Below are 19,596 nucleotides of genomic sequence, written 5' to 3'. Positions count from 1 at the left end.
TACTCATCATTGACTACTTTACTTACTTCTCTTCAGAGGTTGTTAGGTGACGACATTGTATACAAAAAAGCTACTCTGCTCTAATATCACATACGGGGTAATTGGATATAGTATATGCTAATTTATTCAGTGATATTCTTTCAGTGAGACAGAGGACATTTGGTCAGTCTATGGCACCATTAGCATAACAAAGGTCCGCAGCTCAGGGTGGAGCCATTAAAACCAGGTATGAGATTCTCTCTGCACACACCGGTGTCTATCCTCAATGTTCTTAGAGTAGAGCTGTGGGAGCGGGCAGAGACAGCCCATAGGGATTTGTAGCCATGTGAAGGTAAAAATCTTGCTCTCTTCTTTCTGATCCCCAGGATCTTTGCCCTGCATGTGTATTGGAAAAGTCTCTATATTTACATGTATATGGTCTGGTACTGGATGTGACTTCTGCTATCAGGATAGATCCAGGAGTTGGTGTAGAGTTGGGATATATGGTATATAACGTGGGTACAGAAAGTATTCAGCACACTCTGCACCCCACCTTAACAGAAAAAGAACCTGGCCGTCCAGCCAAAATAAGCAATCATGGAAGAAGAGCTCACATTGCATGTCACAGCACATGAAAATTATGAGGTCTGCCCAAGGAGCTCAGATCTGACCAACGTTACAAAAGAATTTCTGCAGCACTCAAGGTTCCTGTGGCCTCCATAATCCTGAAATGATAGAAGTTTGGGACTGCTACAACTCTTTCTGGACCTGGCTCTCCAGCTAAACTAAGCAACAGTTGGAGAAGAAGCTTGATGAGAGGTGGTAAAAAGGAACCCCAAGATCACTGTGGCTGAGCTCCAGAGATGCAGTAGCGAGATACAGTAAATAGATAGAAAGTTCCACAAAGTCAACTATCACTGCAGCCTCCACCAGTCGGGCCTTTATGGCAGAGTCTGCCGACAGAAGCCTCTACTCACTGAAAGACATATGAAAGCCGCATAGTGTGCAAAACACATGATGGACTCCCAGACTACGAGAAATCAGATTCTCTGGTCTGATGAGAGGAAGATTAATCTTTTTAGTGTTAATGCTAAGAGGTGGAGAAACCTAGGCACTGCTCATCACCTGCCAAATACAATCCCAGCAGTGACACATGGTGGTGGCAGCATCATGCTATGGAGGAGAGACAGGCCCACTGGTTGTAATTGAAGGAAAGATGAATGTGGCCAAGTACAGAGACGTCCTGGATGAAAACCTCTTCCAGAGTGTTCTGGACCTCAGAATGGGCAGAAGGTTCACCTACCAACAAGACAATGACCCTATTTACACACATAGCTAAAAAGTGGTGGCTTTGGAACATCTCTGTGACCATTCCTGACCGGCCCAGCCAGAGCCCGGCCCTAAACCCAATTAAACATCTCTGGAGATATTTGGAAATGGCTTCCACCAACATTCACCATCCACCCGGAGATGATCTGAAAGGAATCCAGGTGTGCGAAGCATGTTGGATCATGGCGAAGAAGACTCATGTCTGTACTAGCTACAAAGCTGCTTCTACTCAATACTAAGCAAAGGGGCTGAATACTTGAATGATCTTGTGAGATTTCAGTTGTTCTTGTTCAATAAATTAGCAAAAATATCTACCATATATACTTGTGTATAAGCCGAGTTTTTCAGCACAAAAAATGTGCTGAAAAACCTCCCCTCGGCTTATACACGAGTCAATAAAAAAAACCTTCCATACTCACCATCCGGAGGCCCGATGGTCGGCGTGGCTCCCGATGTTCGGCGGCTCCTCTTCCGTCTTCCCCGTGGCTGGTCTTCTCTGTGTTGTATCAGCCGGCAGATACGCATCCACACGAACTGTCGGCTGGTGCACAATATGCCGCGACGGATGTCATCAGCGGCGACACCGTTGCGTAATATTGTACGCCAGCCGGCAGATCGCATGGACGCGTATCTGCCAGCTAATACAACACAGAGAAGACCGAAGACCAGCCGCGGGGAACGGAGCAGCAAAGATCATCGGAACCTCCCGTAGGTGAGTATGTTTTTTTTTTATGTGCTTGGCAAATGGGGCTGGCAGTATACTGAACGGGGCTGGCAGGCTGTATACTTAAGGGGGCTGGCAGGCTGTATACTTAAGGGGCTGGCTATGTACGACTAGGGGCTGGATGGCTATATACTGGGAGGCTGGATGGCTGGGCGGCTGAGACCAATGCATTTTCCACCCTCGGCTTATATTCGAGTCAATCGGTTTTCCCAGTTTTTGGTGGTAAAATTAGGGGCATCGGCTTATACTCAGGTCAGATTATACTCGGGTCAGAGTATATACGGTACATTTGTTCTTTACTGTCAAGATGGGGAGCAGAGTGCACATTAATGAGAAAAAAAAAATCTTTTTTTGATTTTACAAATTGGCTGCAATGAAACAAAAAGTGAAACATTTAAAGGGGTCTGAACACTTTCCATACCCACCGTACATACACATTACTGTAGATCCCGGAGGGGGGAGGAGAGGTGGTCTCTGTAATTACATAAAATACAATTCCAAATACATAGAGAATGTAACCACACACAAAATCTTTTTATATATCTGCGAGGGTTGTAGGTTACACCTGTGATGTACAAAAGACTGGAGAAATGAGAAATTGCATAGATTAAGTGGGTTCGATTGAAACTAAGGAAACTCCTCGGAACTGAGAAAAGAACCCATTCCCCCATTACCTTTATCAGCGGTCATAGCCAGCGCATGACCATAGTGAGTCCAACACAAAAAGTAAAGTCTTTAAATATTAAAACGTTTTTTAAAGTTGTCAAACCTTCCGTAGGTTTTGTGTACTTGTTGTGTTTGTCAGTTATCCTTTTGTCAAGTTAAGGGCTAGTGGCTAATTTGGTGTCAAATATTCCTACACATTTTGTGTGTTTTCAAAACATAAAGATCTTTTTTTTGTCCAAAATCACTCTACTTTCAGAGTTTCGTAAAACAAAACGACAAAATTGTGTGAATTGACTATTAAAAGAAATCTACTATCAAAATCATGCAGGATAAACTAAGGGCTCATACTCATAGATGGAAGAAAGGAGGCCATGGAAAACAAATATATAGTCACGGTTCTTCAAAGATCAACTTTTAAAATTATGCTAATGAGCCGAGAGGGCTCTGGGGGGCTTTTCTTAAGCCCCTCCGTGTTCTGTCTTCACGGGACATGATGTTACTTTACGCGCACATTTATTTTAAGAAATGTTAAAACTTTTTAAAAGTTTCGAAAATGTTACCAAATTTATCAATAAACCTGTCCCTTCTGCATAAACAACACCAGTCAATGACCACTAGAGCCCAGGAATCAACAAAAAATGAAAGAATAAAGAACTAAAAAAGTGGCAAACCATAAATACCACAGCAAATTATCAAAGATTTGATTATTTTATAGATACAGCAGCATCGCCATTGCCAATAAAACAATATCATCCGACGGATGACCAGTTCTAGCTGAATTGTGGCTACTGTCTGCTAGCTCCGATTAGTCTATTGCTTTATAAAGTATTTACTAATTGCTGCCATTGTTTCTGCTACAAAACCTATGTTCCCAGAATGTTGTATCATGAGTTTTCCAAGCAAACCCATGTTTACAGAACACCGGACCTAATTATAGCAGGAGAGACAAGATATCAAGTCAATGCCAATTTAATATAAACATTAAGTAAGCAAATTCCCAAGAGAATACAAAACCAACATGTAACGTAGCAACCGACAGGCAAGGGTTGCCGTTTTCCACCAATTAGCAACTACACTTAGCCTTAATTATTGAGAAGTTTCCTTATAACGCAATGACCTAGAACCGATTTCTTTCCGTTGCACTTTAAGACCTGGTCTTGTAACAAGGGAGATGTAGAATAGGCTTTGCCTGTTTTTAAGTTGATGTTGAACTCCGGCAACCTGCCAGCTCTACGAGCCAATGAGAAAATTGATAATTTGTTATTATGTTTCTATCCGTAATGACAAAAAAAAAACGAGAAAAGTGGAAAGTAGTGAACATGACTATTGGTAACAGAGAGGGACAGAATTATTTACTTCGCAAATCTTTCTTAACTTATGCCCCCAAAAATCAGCATTTATCGAGCCACTCCCCTAATTGAGGAGGGGGGGCTTAGAAAAGGGGTGTGCTTTAAAAAAGCTTAACTTTTTAGTTCAGGAATACTTCACAGTGGACTCCTTAACAGAAACTAACAGATTCCATTACATGGTATGGGATCCGTCAGAGGAGATGACTCATGGTTTCAATTCGAGTTCAACCACACGACCCAGATGTATTTCCTTCTGAACAGCCAATTGACGTCCCTTGCTACTAGCGGTGGGTGTCAATTTGCCGGATTGGCTGTTTGTCCACCAATCCAGCAATATTTCCGGGTTGTGTGGAAAACTGGAAGTGAAACTAGGGTCTGCTCAACTCTATCTGCCAGGTTTCATTGGAATCCAATGTGTAACAGATACATTCTGGACAGGACTAAATTTTGAACAAAAGTTGCACGCATGACCATAGCCAACAATATATACAGTAGTATTTCCTTCATTCTGGGTTCTATCTGGTTCTATACAAAAGTTTAAAAAAAATGGCCAACTGAGGGAGTGAAGTAGCGATGTAGGACGCATGAAGTGGCCTTAAAATTGTTGATGTTTTTACCATAAAAAGTTATACAATTTTACCATACAGTTTCTGTATCCATTCCTTACACTTTTCTAGAGCTCCCATTTTGATGTCTATAGAAAGTTTCTATAGAAACAGTGAACAGAAATTGGCCCATGCTCACACAGGTGCACAGCTCATTATATCACACAGCTCTGATTACTCTCTGTGATATAACGAGCCGTGCACCAGTGTGACCATGGTCAGATTCTGAAAGTAAACATAGAAGCTTCCAATAGAAGGACAGAAAGCAGAGATCTAGAAAACTTTTTATAATACAAAACAATAACATTAATTTGCTGAAATGGGAATACCCCTTTAACCCCTTAAGGACCAGGCCCTTTTTCGTTTTTGCGTCTTTTTCACTCCCCACCTTCAAAAATCTATAACTTTTTAATTTTTCCATGTGGAGAGCTGGAGTGGCAGCTTGTTTTCTGTGTAACAAATTGCACTTCATAGTGATGGTATTTAACCCCTTAAGGACGCAGCCATTTTACAGCTTAAGGCTCAGCCCCATTTTTTGGATTCTGACTTGCGTCACTTTATATGGTTATAACTTTTGAACTCTGTTACTTATCAAAGCGATTATGAGATTGTTTTTTCCCCACATGTTGTACTTCATTTTAGTGGTAAATGTTGGCTGATAAGTTTTGCGTTTATTTTCCAAAAAAAATCTCACTTTTTTGAAATTCAAAATCATTACATTTTCAGGTAGATAGATTTACCACCTAAATAAGTTGCTGCATAACATTTCCCATGTGTCTACTTTACATTTTCATAATTTTTGAAATGTTTGGATAATATATTTTGATGTTGCTCGGCTTACAAATCGAATAGCAATTTTCCGTATTTTCAGAATTTACTCTTTTGCGGATAAAAACAGTTTTGAATGAAATGTTACATATTTAGTATCAAAACCCCCGTATATAATCAACCCATTTTCAAATCTGCACCCGCTTTTAGGAAGATTGCTAACCCCTTGAGATCTTCATAGTAATTGAATCAAAATGGCGGTGAAATTTAGATTGGTCAAATTGTTCCGGTTATATGCTCATTTAGCCCTAAAATTTACACATTTCCAAAAGATAAAAATAGAAAACCCACCATACAATTTGTTCTGCAATTTCTTCCGAGTGCAGAGACCCCCCACATGTGGACGTTACTTGTTTTATGGGTATACAGCGAGGCGCAGAATGGAAGGAGGGACCTGCAGCTGCCAGGATTTTAGTTTCCTCTTTGGTCCCTTTTGTAGGCTATAAATTTTCGATTTTTCGTTATTGGGGCCATGTGCTGGCAGTTTTTTTTGCGGGATGAGATGCTTTTTCCAGTGTTGCCATTTTGGGGTTGGTATCACCTACTGTTGAAAATTTAGGACCTCGTTTTTGAGGGTATGAGTAGAAAAGCATCAATTCTGTACTGGATTTTTTACTCTTTTTTTTTTCGTGTTCACCGTTTAGCCTAATAATCATGTTAGCTTTATTCTATGGGTTGATACGATTACGGGGATACCAGACTTGAATATATTTTCTTACATTTTACTAAATTTGTCAAATAAAAGCGTAATGTGGGAAAAAATCTATCATTTTTGCATTGCCGTCTTCCAAGTGGCATAACATTTTTACTTTTTTGACTTGGGAGCTGGTTGATGGCTTGTTTTTTGCGGGACATGCTGTACTTTGCAGCAGTATCATTATGGAGTACATATGTTTTTTTGATCACTTTTGATGGCATTTTTTGTAAGATTGAATAGGTAAAAATGTTAATTTTTGGTGGGTTTTCAATAGTTTTTTTTTACGGCGTTCATCGTACGGGTTCAATAATGATTTACTTGTATTCTACGGGTTGTTACGGACGCGGTGATACTATATATGTGGGGTTTTTGTTATGATTTAGACTTTTTTGGGGTTATATGTCTCTTTATATGTTATGGGGCTTATGGGCATTTTTATTGATTTATTACCGTATATACTCGAATATAAGCCGACCCAAGTATAAGCCGAGGCCCCTAATTTTACCACAAAAACCAGGTAAAACCTATATTTTTTTTACTCGAGTATAAGCCGAGTGTGGGTTTTCAGCACATTTTTTTGTGCTGAAAAACTAGGCTTATACTCGAGTATATAAGGTACTTTATTTTTTATTGAATAACATTTTTTTTTACTTTTTCACTTGTTCCACCATGGGAAATGACCAAGCAATCATCTGATTGCTTGTTCATGATAATACTCTGCAATAATCATGTATTGCAGGGTATTATCAGTGTTAGCTTATGCACTTGCATAGGCTGGCACTATGCCAGTAAGATGACGTCACAGACGCCATCTTACTGGCAGTGCCTGCAGGCAGTGCTGGGGACCAGATCGGACCCCAGCACTTCCATAGCAGCGATCGGTGCCCTCCGAAAACGGTTCGGGGGGGGCGATCGTGGGGGAAAGACCCCCCAGAGACATGTTAGATGCCGCGGTCGTGCTGACCGCGGCATTTAACGGGTTACACACCCGCGATCGGAGCCCACTCCGACCGCGGGTGTTACACTGGGGTGCCGGCTATTAGTTACAGCCGGCACCCCGTGTTTCCCGATGCCGGTTCGGCTCTGATCCAGAGCCGAGCCGGCATAAGCGCCGTGGCGGATATATCCGCCACTGAGCGCTAAGTCACTGCGCTCCGTGGTGGATATATCCGCCACGGAGCGTGAAGGGGTTAATATTCTATGCCGTATACTGGAAAGCGGGAAAAAGAAATGCAGTAAAAATTATGAAAAAACACATATGCACCATTTCTTGTGGGCTTGGATTTTACATCTTTCACTGTGCGCTACTTCATTCATTGGGTCAGTGCGATCATGGAGATACCAAATTTGTATAGGTTTTATAATGTTTTCATACATTTACAAAAATGAAAACCTCCTGTACGAAAAAAAAATTCTTCATTTTTCCGTCTTCTTGCGCTAATAACTTTATCATACTTTGGTGTACAGAGCTGTGGTTGGTGTAATTTTTGCGAATTTTGATGACGTTTTCAATGCTTTTATCCTTTTGATCACTTTTTATAGAACTTTTAATGTTTTTCAAAATGGCAAAAAAATTGTTTATATTTATATGACTTCTAGGGAAAAGGGGGTGATTTGAATTTTTAGGGTTTTTTTTTAATATAATTTTTTATTTTTTCCTTTTTTTATTTTAATTTTTTACTATTTTTCAGACTCCCTACTTTAACCCTAGGTTGTCTGATTAGTCCTACCATATATTACCATACTGCAGTATGGCAGTATATGGGGATTTTGCACACCATCTATTACAATGTGCAAATCGCACATTGTAATAGATAGCCTAAAACATGATAGCCTCGGATCTTTGTGTGATCCGAGGCTGTCATGGCAAAGGATCGCCGGTCCCCGATGGCGTCACAGGGAGTGACGATCGGAGCCAAGATGGCGGCGCCCTTGAGCTGGCTCGTTAATGCGGCTGGCTGCTTTGCCAGCGGCGATCAAAGTGTTAACACCCGCGATGGGCAATGTGCCCATGCCGTCTATGGGGGACATATGTACGGCATACATACATTGGCCATATATACGTCCCCCATAGGACTGTGTGACTAGAGCCTTAGGTTTACAAATATGAATTCTGTATAACTAAGCAATGTACAGAGGTCACTACTCTTAGATTTCTAATAGGTTACTGACTCCAATGAGCTCTGAATGTGAATGTACAGAGCACAGAGATTTTAGAAAAAACACATGCAGACACTGTAAGGCAGGCACTTTCTTCATATCTGAAAAAAAACAAAAAAAGAAAAACATTGTTCTCTGCAATTTTCGCGCATGCGCGGCCTTCGCTACTGTACTAAGGTGTAATTGCGAAGAACCTGCACACTGTACAGATTGCCAACACATATGTGGCAATTACTAAGAGACGGGTGACATCACATGCTCTCTGGCTGGGAAAATGGAGGTAGTAAGCCCTGAAAAGGGGTGTGAATAATTAGGAGAGCCCCCAGTACCTCTCATGGCCATTAGTGTAATTTTTGAAGTCATTTTTTTTGCAAAACAAGGCCATAAGAGACAAAGTTGCAGAACGAGTCGGCCCACCGGAGCGTGTAACAGGCTTTGGTTTATATTAAAGGATCCTGGCCGTAGACTTCCTTTAAAATAATGGTAATCAAATCGAATATTGTAAGAGTTCTGAATTATTATTTCCTCCCAAGTCATACAACACACATTTTGCAACAAAAGAACGTAGCGGCAGTAAAGATTTTTTTTTTTTAATTAATAATCTTTCTTAGGTTTAACAGAACTGTGATTTATCACAAAATGAAAGTAAAGTAAAACAAACATAAGTTGAAAAGGTGAATCAGTGAAGGAATGTTCGAAACGATAATCGACACAAAAATTACAAAAGGTGAAAATAATAAAGAATCAACAGTTAACAACATGTAAGAAAACAAATCTCTCTAATTATATTAGTGAAAAAAAGGAAAAATATATTAATGTGGCATACAGCATTTATTAAGAACCAGAGATAACATCTAATACATACAGTACAACTAAAACCTTTTATTTGGCAGTGGAAGATACAGTGTCCATTGGTTGAATTGATGGTGAACATTCTATGCGCTTATGTCTCTTTGAGCAGCTTATTTTCCTAATTAAAGTTGAGCGAAAAGAAGAAAAATCTGATTAATAATGCAGTTTGTCAGAACTTCTCTCATGCCGCATCTCTCTAAAGGTTGTGCGTGGTATTGCAGCTCAGTTGCAGATACAACCTATGGACAGGTGTCGTAAAAGAAAACGGCAACATCTTTTTAATCCTGACCAACAGCCAGATCCTTATCGGCCAACAAGTAGACTGCCGATTCCATCATAAACATACACGGAGGCCTGGTAAAGATGCATGTCACCCATAAGAGAAGAACTGGCTGGAGATGACCACTTCAGGCATTGGATTATCTTATCTTATATGGGTGTGGAAATCCAACATGGCCGATTACTCCTACACACATTAGATAGTTGGACCCCAAGTCAAGTTCAGCAGACCTTTGTCTAATTAATATAGGCATCCTTATTTTTTGGATAGCTGCTTGGTTTCTTGGATTATAGTGGGGTTTTCTCATTAAAGACATCCTGAGGATAGGCAAATATGTCCGATCACTGGGGGTATAAACACTGGAAGAATATGGAACTATGAGTCTTCCAAAGTTGCCAATATAGTTTCCATAAGAAGTCTTGTAGCAGTCAATGGGGTAAAAGACAAGTTTGTCCAGTACTCAAGTGACCTACTACTTGACCCAACGGATAGCTTAATGGATCCTCTAGAATTCCCATGTATAGCTCTAGTGTGACTTGTAGTCTATAGTTCTGGCAAGTCTACACCATGCACTCCCAGTATAGCCACTACAGGTCAGTCACCTCAGTATTGAGTTTAAAGGGGTGTTCCCAACTGGCCATCCGCACTTAATTAGATTCATTTGCCATATGTAAAAATGTCTTCAATTGGATGTTAATAAAAAAAATGTTCCTGTGTGAAGATAATTTCTCATAAATGTAGTCATATTGACCCTTAGAAATGAGATAGCTTCCTCAGATATGACCACCTCACATTTTGGCAGCAGTGGCCAGACATGCAATATTGAGTCCGGCCTGACCGCTTGGCTTCAGCGTTCATTACCACAGGACGGCTGTAGGATATGCAACAACTCCAGGACATTTCAAATACAAAAACCTTTTGTTTCTTTGTGCAATCACTCCAGCAGAGGTGGTCGTATCCAAGGACACAGTCTTGTTTCTAAAGGACCATAAGACTACATTTATGGGAAATTATCTTCACATGGGAACATTTTTTTTAATAACATCTAATTGAAGTAATGTTTTTATGGCTCGCCATCAAACTGTATTATATCATATTATAGCATACAAAAAGCATTACATATCTTGTAACCTTTATATACTTGTGCACATTCAAAATATCAGAGGAAGAAATGTTTTTATATGGCAGATTAATGAAACTGAATGTGAATGCTCAGACAACAATAGCCCTTTAAACCTATCACTGAGCCTACTAACTTGCCCTTAAAGAGGACCTGTCACCAATAATTTCGGCACTAGGAGCTGCTTACTAAAGTAGTGCTTGAACAAACGCCGCAGTGTTAGAAGGATAGTGATACCGGAAACCTCTAGTAACGCTATCTAACACTGCGGCCGGGTACAATATAATCGTCGGACCACTCGCAAAGCTGTCCGACGTATTCATGAGGGGGCGGTCCGGACCGCCCCGCTCGCTCCATAGGCTGGCGGTGACTGCTGTGCATCATGCGGCAGTCACCCCCTAACCACGCCCCCTCATGAATACATCGGACTGCTTTGCGAGCAGTCCGACGATTATACCCCGACGCAGTGTTAGATAGTGTTAGCGGAGCTCCTAGTGCCGAAATTATGGGTGACAGGTTATTTTTTAATTTTAAGCTCATTCTTTTATCACCAATGAATAGAGAAAACCCCCTTTTAGATGGCTATTCACAAGATAGTTGTCAGCCAAAACTCATTCCTATACAGTTGTCCTACCTCCTACACACAAGCATAGTCTACCGAGCATGCATGTGTTCTCAACTGGGAGATGCAAGTGGACCAGCACCAATAACAACAGCTCATGTCATCAAAAACAAAAGGATAGGGCATGTTTGCTACCAGGGAGTTTTTGTTTCAGAAAATAAAAAAATCTAATGGCCAGTTCTAATTCCTAAAGACTGTTATGTAGAGTGGGGGGCGTGTCCATCGCAAATTGTCTCAAACTACTAGTTTCTTTGGCCCAGAGCTGCAAAAAAAGTAGTATTGTTTACTGCAAAATTAATCAGATTTTTTAAAATAAATTTCGGTGAAGAACCTTTATCGCATTCCCCAAAACACGATACAACATAAAAAGGAAGCGGTAGATTTATAGTCAATGTAACAGATACAGTAACATTTGAAATCAAAATGAAAGTCAACGCTGCGCGTAGCAGATTTATTTAAATTATTTCTAGAACAATGAGGCAATATTGGCAGTTCTATACAGTAAGTTGAAGGAATCGGCATCGCTATAAGATTCATTACATCATCTTCAGAAAAATAAAAGTTGCAGCATATAAATTTACAAAATAAACAGAAAATAGACCTTTCTTATAAATCTCTACGTTTTGGGTTAACATTTTAATTAGAACAAAAAAAAAGTCTACAATTATAGAAAATGGCAGGCCCCAAACTTAATTACAAAAAAAAAAAAAAAAATTCCCCAAAAATATATTTTCTTTTTCTGAAGCTTTCCTATGAAAGATCCAATGATATTGCATATTATTTTAATATATTAATATATACTTTAATTTAACCTTACACAACACTTTTACACATCTTACTATTAACCAGTTACGTGGCAGCAGATGATGCAAATATTAAAAAAAAAACAAAAAAAAAAAAACTGCTGATCTTTGGCACAATCATTCGTCTTCGGATAGTGTTTCTGAGAAAACCGGATGACCGATTCGGGATTTTCCATTAATAGAAATAGTATTTGAGCGGATCGTGATCTGGAATAAGATGAGAAAAGAGAAGTTTACAAAGCGGGATCCGAAACCACAAGGCAACAAGTTGTGAGGGAATTCATACCAGAAATCTACTGAGTTTGCAGAATTGATGATGAGGTCTATAGATTTTTATTTTTTATTCACGTCACATTTTGTTAAGGGTTGTCCCGTTATAGACATCTCTGCACTCGGGACAAGTGTGTAATTAGATGGGGTTTAACAACCAGGACCCTACCAATGTAAAAAACAGGAGCCCCGGTCCTACCTGCTTGAATGGAGCAAAGAACATGCATGTCAGCAGTTTCGTTCCAAATATCGGAGGTCCCAGTAGAAAGATCCCCCATTTATCATAATTGGTGTTCTACATGATTGGTCTGTTTATTGCAACAAACCACTTTAACCTCTTAACGCTCCTTGACATATATATACGTATAAGGAGCATTAAAAAAATATGAATAGGGCTCACGGAGTGAGCTCTTTTAGTAGAGACTTGGGGTTTGCTGAATATTGCAGCAAACACCTACAGCTAACACACTGTTAACCATTTGATTTCGCCATGAAAGCCATCCGCGGAAGTCAAAAGGTGTTCTATCTTTCCTCGTGTTTGGGGCCGTGCAACGCTAATTACTATGGAGAGTGGAGGGGTGAACAGTGCTCATTCCTCCTCCTATCCAGCGTGCCAATATGTTAACCCTTTAACCCAGAGGCCCTTTTTCATTTTTGTGTTTACAGAAAAAACATTTTTAAAAAAAGGTATAGATTTTTGAAGGTGGGGAGTAAAAAATGGAAACCGCTGTGTGACTGTTTGTCTTCTGCATAACAAATTGCACTTCATAGTGATGGTATATAATTCCATGCCGTGTACTGGGAAGCGGGAAAAAAATTCCAAATGCAGTACAAATTGGTGAAAAAATGCATTTGCAACATTTTCTTATGGGCTTGGATTTTACGGCTTTCACTGTGCACCCCAAATGACATGTCTACTTTGGGTTGGTGCAATCACAGGGATACTAAATTTATATAGGTTTTATAATGTTTTTATACACTTACAAAAATGAAATCCTCCTGAACAAACAAAAAAATTCTTCGTTTTGCCATCTTCTGGAGCTTTTTTCATATTTTGGTGTGTGGGGCTGTGGGTGGTGTCATTTGTTGCAACTTTAGATTAGGTTTTCATTGCTAAAGTTTTGAGGACTGTACGACCTTTTGATCACTTTTTATTGAATTTTTAATATTTTTATTTATATATATATTACATTTTTTTTTAAACTATTTTTCAGACCCCCTAGGGTACTTTAACCCTAGTTTGCCTAGTATTTGGGTTTTACCACTTCATTTATTACAATGTGCAAATTGTACAAGGTTTCAACTTTTTAAAATGTATTAAAGCACAAAAAAACCTGTATAAATTTACTATCCTGCAATCATACCAAACCAAAAAATAAAGTAGAGGAGTTATTTGTGGCGCACTGTGAAAGTGGTAAAAACAAAGCCCACAAGAAAATGGCGCGAATGAGTTTTTTCACCAATTTAAGCGCATTTGGAATTTGTTTCCCGCTTCCCAACACAAGGCATGGAATAATAAATACCATCACTAAGAAGTGCATAGAAAAAAGCCCTCATACAGCTCTGTACACGTAAAAATTAAAATAGTTACATATTTTGAAGGTGGGGAGTGAAAAATGAACAAAAGAAGGCTATGTCCTTAAGGGATAACATGAAAATGAGAAAAACATTGACAAGTATATTCTTTGACGGTATACATAGGACTACTGGGGGAACACGGATCAGGTCTTCCCAGCTTTCTCCGACTCAGAACAGAGACATGAGTCAACAGAAATTTCTTAAGAGTTTCCAGGTTTTAAGTATATTTTTTCCATACTATACCGTATAAATTAACTCCTAAAAAGGCAAACAATGCTCAATATATACGATGGTGTGCAAAAGAAAAGTCCCTTGAAGGAGTTTTCCAACACATAGGGACACATTTACTTACCCGGTCCATTCGCGATCCAGCGGCGTGTTCTGTGTGGAGGATTCGGGTCTTCCGGCGATTCACTAAGGTAGTTCATCGGAACGCACTGAACTTCACCAAGCCAGGCCGAGTGCAGGTAAGCGCGTGTCCAGCAACACTTTTTTTTTTTTTAAATGGGGCGGTTTCTCCGAATCAGTCGGGTTTTCATATGGCCCCGCCCCCCGATTTCCGTCGCGTGCATGCCGGCGCCGATGTGCCACAATCCAATCGCGTGCGCCAAAAACCCAGGGCAATTCAGGGGAAAACGGCGCAAAATGGAAAAATTCGGGTAAATCGCCGTAAAAGCGCGATTCGGGCCCTTAGTAAATGACCCCCATACAGTTAATAACCAACCAAGCTTCGGGAAGAGGTTATAAAATCGGTGAGGGTTCCAGGTGTCAAATTCACTTTCCATTGACCCTATGAATTGCTATACAAGATGTAACGAAAAGGTTGGGATGTTGGAATATCTTGCAAAATACACATTGGATTGAAAAACGAAATAAATATGTATCAAATATTTTTCAAAAATCTATCCAAAATTCTACCCCCTACCCTTTTAACTGGGAAGCACCAGTATTTCATTGCAGATTCGGATTCCCCAGGAAAAATGACGTTGGCCCACATTTACTACATTACTACAGTTTTCTGTCGGACTTTGCATGTTTGTTTTCTGCTTGCACATGCGTTTCAGAAGTGTCTGCGCCACATAATCGGAGACCATTTTGTGTCCTGGCTGTTGATTTGACCAAAGCCTTTCAATTATGGTGATGGATGGCTTTATAATCTCCAAAAATCGAAACGTGAGCAAAAACGTTAGGGATATTTCAATAAACTCACATCAGATCCAAAATCTGAAAATGGACATATGCAGAATTTTTCTAAAACTATAAAATATTACCCAATTCGGTATTTAAAACTTTGTAATAAATGAGAAAAATCCTCATTTTCAGAGGGGAGGAGACTTGAGTTAATCAAGCTCTCCGACGTATAAGATTTGGGGGACTCACATTACCCCAGGTCTCGAAACAGAACAGAAAACTACTATGACCACACAATAGTTCCTGGATTACGCCGAATGTGGTTTCTACATAAAAAATTTGATTCCCCTATCTTACCCCTGGGGATGCAAATACAGGGTCAAATTTTGCATCATTGGATAGATATTTAAGAAATAGATAGTTTTTTTTTTTTTTTTCCGATCCGATGCATTTTTCGAGATATCCTCATTCTTGAATCCATTTGAAATTTTCGGCGATTACAGTGCAATCTGTCAATGAAAAAGACTTGAATCGTAGATTGAATCAATGTCAATGTAATTTTTCCTACAGAATTGGAATTTGCAATAAAAAATGGGGGGTCCCATTTAATTTTTTAAAGTTGCCCTCTACCCAACCCCCAGGGGGGCAAGGTTGGCATCATTGAGTTGATGTTTGAAAAAATATTTGACACATATAATTTTAGTTTTTCAATTCAATTTGTATTTTGCCAGATACAGGCAGTCCCCGGGTTATGTACAAGATAGGGTCTGGAGGTTTGTTCTTAAGTTGAATTTGTATGTAAGTCGAAACTGTATATTTTATAATTGTAGAGCCAGACAAAAAAAAATTTGGTCCCAGTGACAATTGGAGTTTAAACATTTTTTGCTGTAATGGGACCAAGGATTATCAATAAAGCTTCATTACAGACACCTTACAGCTGATCATTGCAGTCTGGGACTATGATAAAGCATCCAGAGAGCTTCACCAGAGGTCAGAGGGGTCTGTCTGTAACTATGGGTTGTCTGTAAGTCGGGTGTCCTTAAGTAGGGGACCGCCTGTATTCCAAAGTTTGCAGCTTTTGGTTACACCCTGTGTATTCTGCTAGAAGATATCTGTCAAGATTTATGTCACAAACCCAAAGTGTGGAATAAGGTGCACATTCTCAGATAGAAATATGCAATAAATTCCACTATGTGAACTAACTAGAGGGTTTGACCAAATACAAGAAATTTTACCTGGGTAATCCCCTAATAGGGTCTACAATATTGTATACAACTTGGTAAACGTTCTCCTTCTGCCAGGAGGAGCTGCGGGACACATGACTTTGAACTCATGGATGTCACACAAAGTCTCAACCAATTGTCCTTGGCCGCTCCTACCAGTTATTAAGGAATGGTGGTCACAGAGGGGGCATGCACTCTGTAATGAGCACATTGTCCCCTGACCTGCTAGAAGTCCACAGAACACGGGTAGTAATGAACGAGTCTGAACCGAACTTTCCGAGATCGTGGCCCAAAACCAGACACACACTTCAATCAGTTTGCGATCGGGAGAAGCACAGGTGTTATCTATGCGAAAGCAGCTGGCAAAGCAGCCAGAGGCATCTAAATTAATGTGGGGTGCATGCGCCAGCTACGGCGATGTCACAGGGAGCACGCTTTCCCCCCAATTTAATAGCTTCCCCGATCACTAAAATGGGATGTCACAGGAAGTCCCGAAAGTGGTTGCCGATGAGTCAAGCTCCACTGGGCAGACGGAAAAAGACCAGGGAAAGTTCAATATAGGTGACCATATTATGATATTTTACTTACCCTGGTAAAATTTCGTATATGTGTGTCCAACTTCTGTGCAAAGCTTCTCATAAGTTGTCATGTATACCTTAACACTTAATATGGACTCAATACCAAAGAGTTAAATGACATCTGCAAATGTATAACTAAACAATGTCCCCTGAAATATGTAACGATTGGTACTTCCAAAATACACTGGTTTGTAAGATTCAGGTCAGTCATTCATAGGAGAGGACACAACCTAAAACGCCATATACCTTCCCAATGTGTTGGGTTGGTAAACAAGCTTAAAAAATGCTAGAGAAATGTGAAAAGTCAAATTCCATCAAGCATAGGTAATGTAAAGTTCAGATTTAATTAAAAAGCACAGAGGATTATGTGTGACATTTAAATACGTCTCTGCTCACAAGACCCGCACAACATCGGCCTTGACATTAGTGGAAGGCGATCCCGGGCCAAAGTCAACTAGTTTTCATTTAAGGTGTAAAAAAAAAAAAAATCAGCGGGGGCTATTTATCAAGCTGCTGACAGCTTTATGCAGCCTAATTGGTCATATGTCCCTGTGACTTCTATGGGAGATTAGTGCTAACAATGACATTAACCCTCCAGGGACTGGTGCAAAAACTGCATTCAATGTTCAAAGAAAACGGAGGGCGTTTTTGTTATTGTAGACCAATTCTTGGGATTCAATGTGGGATTTAGTGAGATGGCGAATACCCCATCCATTGGCTGTACTGAGCTGTATTATTCCAGAATGGTCACTACAGTTCGGCAATGCCCCCAGAGGCCCGGGGGACCGTCTTTACATTAACGGATGTTGGGCATCCTTACATTTCTGCTAATTTAGCTAAAGAGATAATGCAAGAGCAACAAAGAGACCAATACTTACCTCTCCTACCCTCTAGTTCTGCAAAGTGCTGCATTGGTAACGTCATATAGCACAATACATGTCTGAGCTGGAAACCGCCAACTACAGGCCGCTATAATCAGATGCAGTCCCCACTACAGACTGCCGGTGACATAGGGCGCCGCACTGGACCGGCGGCACCTCCCGTCACCCTACATACAGCATAGAGAAGCCAGGCTGAGGGAGACAGAGAGTTAACTTACAAATTATGGTTGACTTCCTAAGCTTCATCCTAAACTGGCTGATGTAAGGTTCCTAGAAAAGCAGCTGCATTATTTACATTTCACACTGTGCTGAATGTCTTTGTCTGGGACACCCTTCCTAGGACTGGTTTTTTCTTCAACAATGCTCTAAAAGGGAGCAGCCCAGGTTATATTATTATTCTTATCCCCTGGAGAGGGGTAACATGATGATCAGTGGGGGCAAACTGTTGGGATTCCTAAAATCAAGAGAATGGGGTTATGTGGAGAACAAGACTGCACCAGTACTGTTGCTCTATGATATTCTGACTCATCTTGGGTTCTGAGGTTACAGATACTGGAGTCAGAGTGGCTCTAGCACCCTCTTAGGGGCGGACGGGGCATATCCAAAATAGACCTTAAATATATGGAGCCATATGTGCAGTGTGGCAGCACACAGTAACCAGCTTTCCTTTGTTCATCTGCATCTTGTGGCTCTGACCACTATATATTTATAGATTACTCTTGTGTGTATAGTGTTGTATCTAGTGTGCACTTAAAGCCAATTACTATCTAAATGTAACCTGGATTGTTCTTTTACCTCAATCCACAAATCCCCACATCAGCGTTCTCGCTCTACAGGCGGTCCCCTACTTAAGGACACCCGACTTACAGACAACCCATAGTTACAGACGGACCCCTCTGCCCCATGTGACCTCTGGTGAATCTCTCTGGAAGCTTTACTATAGTCCCAGACTGCAATGATCAGCTGTAAGATGTCTGTAATGAAGCTTTATTGATAATTCTTGGTCCAATTACACCAAAAATTTTGAAATCCCAAATGTCACTGGGGCAAAAGAAAAAAAATTGTCTAGAACTTCCATTATAAAATATACAGTTTCGACTTACATACAAATTCAACTTAAGAACAAACCTCCAGACCCTATCTTGTATGTAACCCGGGGACTGCCTGTATATGTATTCGCCACCTGGGCTTGCCCGAGATAATCCCATAACGGACGAGACTTCTTATCTAACAAGAGTTGGTGGCAGGGTACCGCCTGTCTAAGCTGTTTCACTTTCAGGGTCTTTGGGGAAAGTGTGGTGCCAGAGGTCATTTTGGCCAATCTCTTCCTGTGCCTCCATGAACCTGTGTGTAACGGGTGTCTGTGAAAACAATTGCTAACTGACCTTGCGTACCTCTAGGAGGGGAACGTCACAGGATCCCATTACCCAAAATGAATAATGCAACCATAGAGAATGAATTCTTCTCAACAATCAGTTCTCGGAATTTAAAGGCGTTTTACAGGCACATAACACCAATGATATTTCCTAAATTGGTAAAAGGTCTAGACAGTAGGTAACCACCCCCACAAGCTTGGGAAAAATCTTCAAATCTGAATTTTACATGAAAATTCTAACAAACTCACCTTTTTCAGGTTGGCAGCCCCCTGTCCAGAGCGTATGGCAGCCAGGATGTCCTGGCGGAGTTGTTCTGGGTCAGAACTTTGAAAAGATACTGTGGATTTTTTTTCAGGGATGGGAGGAGGGCTATGCACTCTGTATTTTAGTTCAGGGGTTAGTGTCTAGAAAACAAAAGTTCTTACAGTGACAACATCCTTAGGGTTAAACAGATTACATACACATTAGATATAAGTGACAGGTTGTACTCAATATAGTGATTAACCACAAGACATATTTAAGGGTAATTTCCATCAGTTTAATCA

The 19,596-nt window shown here is 40.3% G+C and overlaps 1 protein-coding gene across 6 annotated transcripts in view; it reads right to left on the bottom strand.

The window, feature by feature from the left end:
- Positions 1–8,906: 8,906 nt before the first annotated feature.
- COBLL1 (cordon-bleu WH2 repeat protein like 1) overlaps positions 8,907–19,596 on the bottom strand; it is a 97,842-nt gene continuing 87,152 nt past the window's right edge. For all 6 annotated transcript variants that reach the window (XM_072121845.1, XM_072121850.1, XM_072121846.1 and 3 more), the window contains 2 exons: positions 19,300–19,455; positions 8,907–12,221 (listed from right to left, as the gene is read on the bottom strand). In XM_072121845.1, coding sequence (XP_071977946.1) covers positions 12,132–12,221; positions 19,300–19,455 — 246 coding nt within the window. In that variant the 3' untranslated portion in view covers positions 8,907–12,131. The remainder of the gene's footprint in view (positions 12,222–19,299; positions 19,456–19,596) is intronic.

This window comes from Engystomops pustulosus, chromosome 8, assembly GCF_040894005.1.
Source record: "Engystomops pustulosus chromosome 8, aEngPut4.maternal, whole genome shotgun sequence".
Classification (NCBI taxonomy): domain Eukaryota; kingdom Metazoa; phylum Chordata; class Amphibia; order Anura; family Leptodactylidae; genus Engystomops; species Engystomops pustulosus.
The sequence above is the reverse complement of the archived record's forward strand: the minus strand, read 5'-3'. Positions and strand labels throughout refer to the sequence as shown.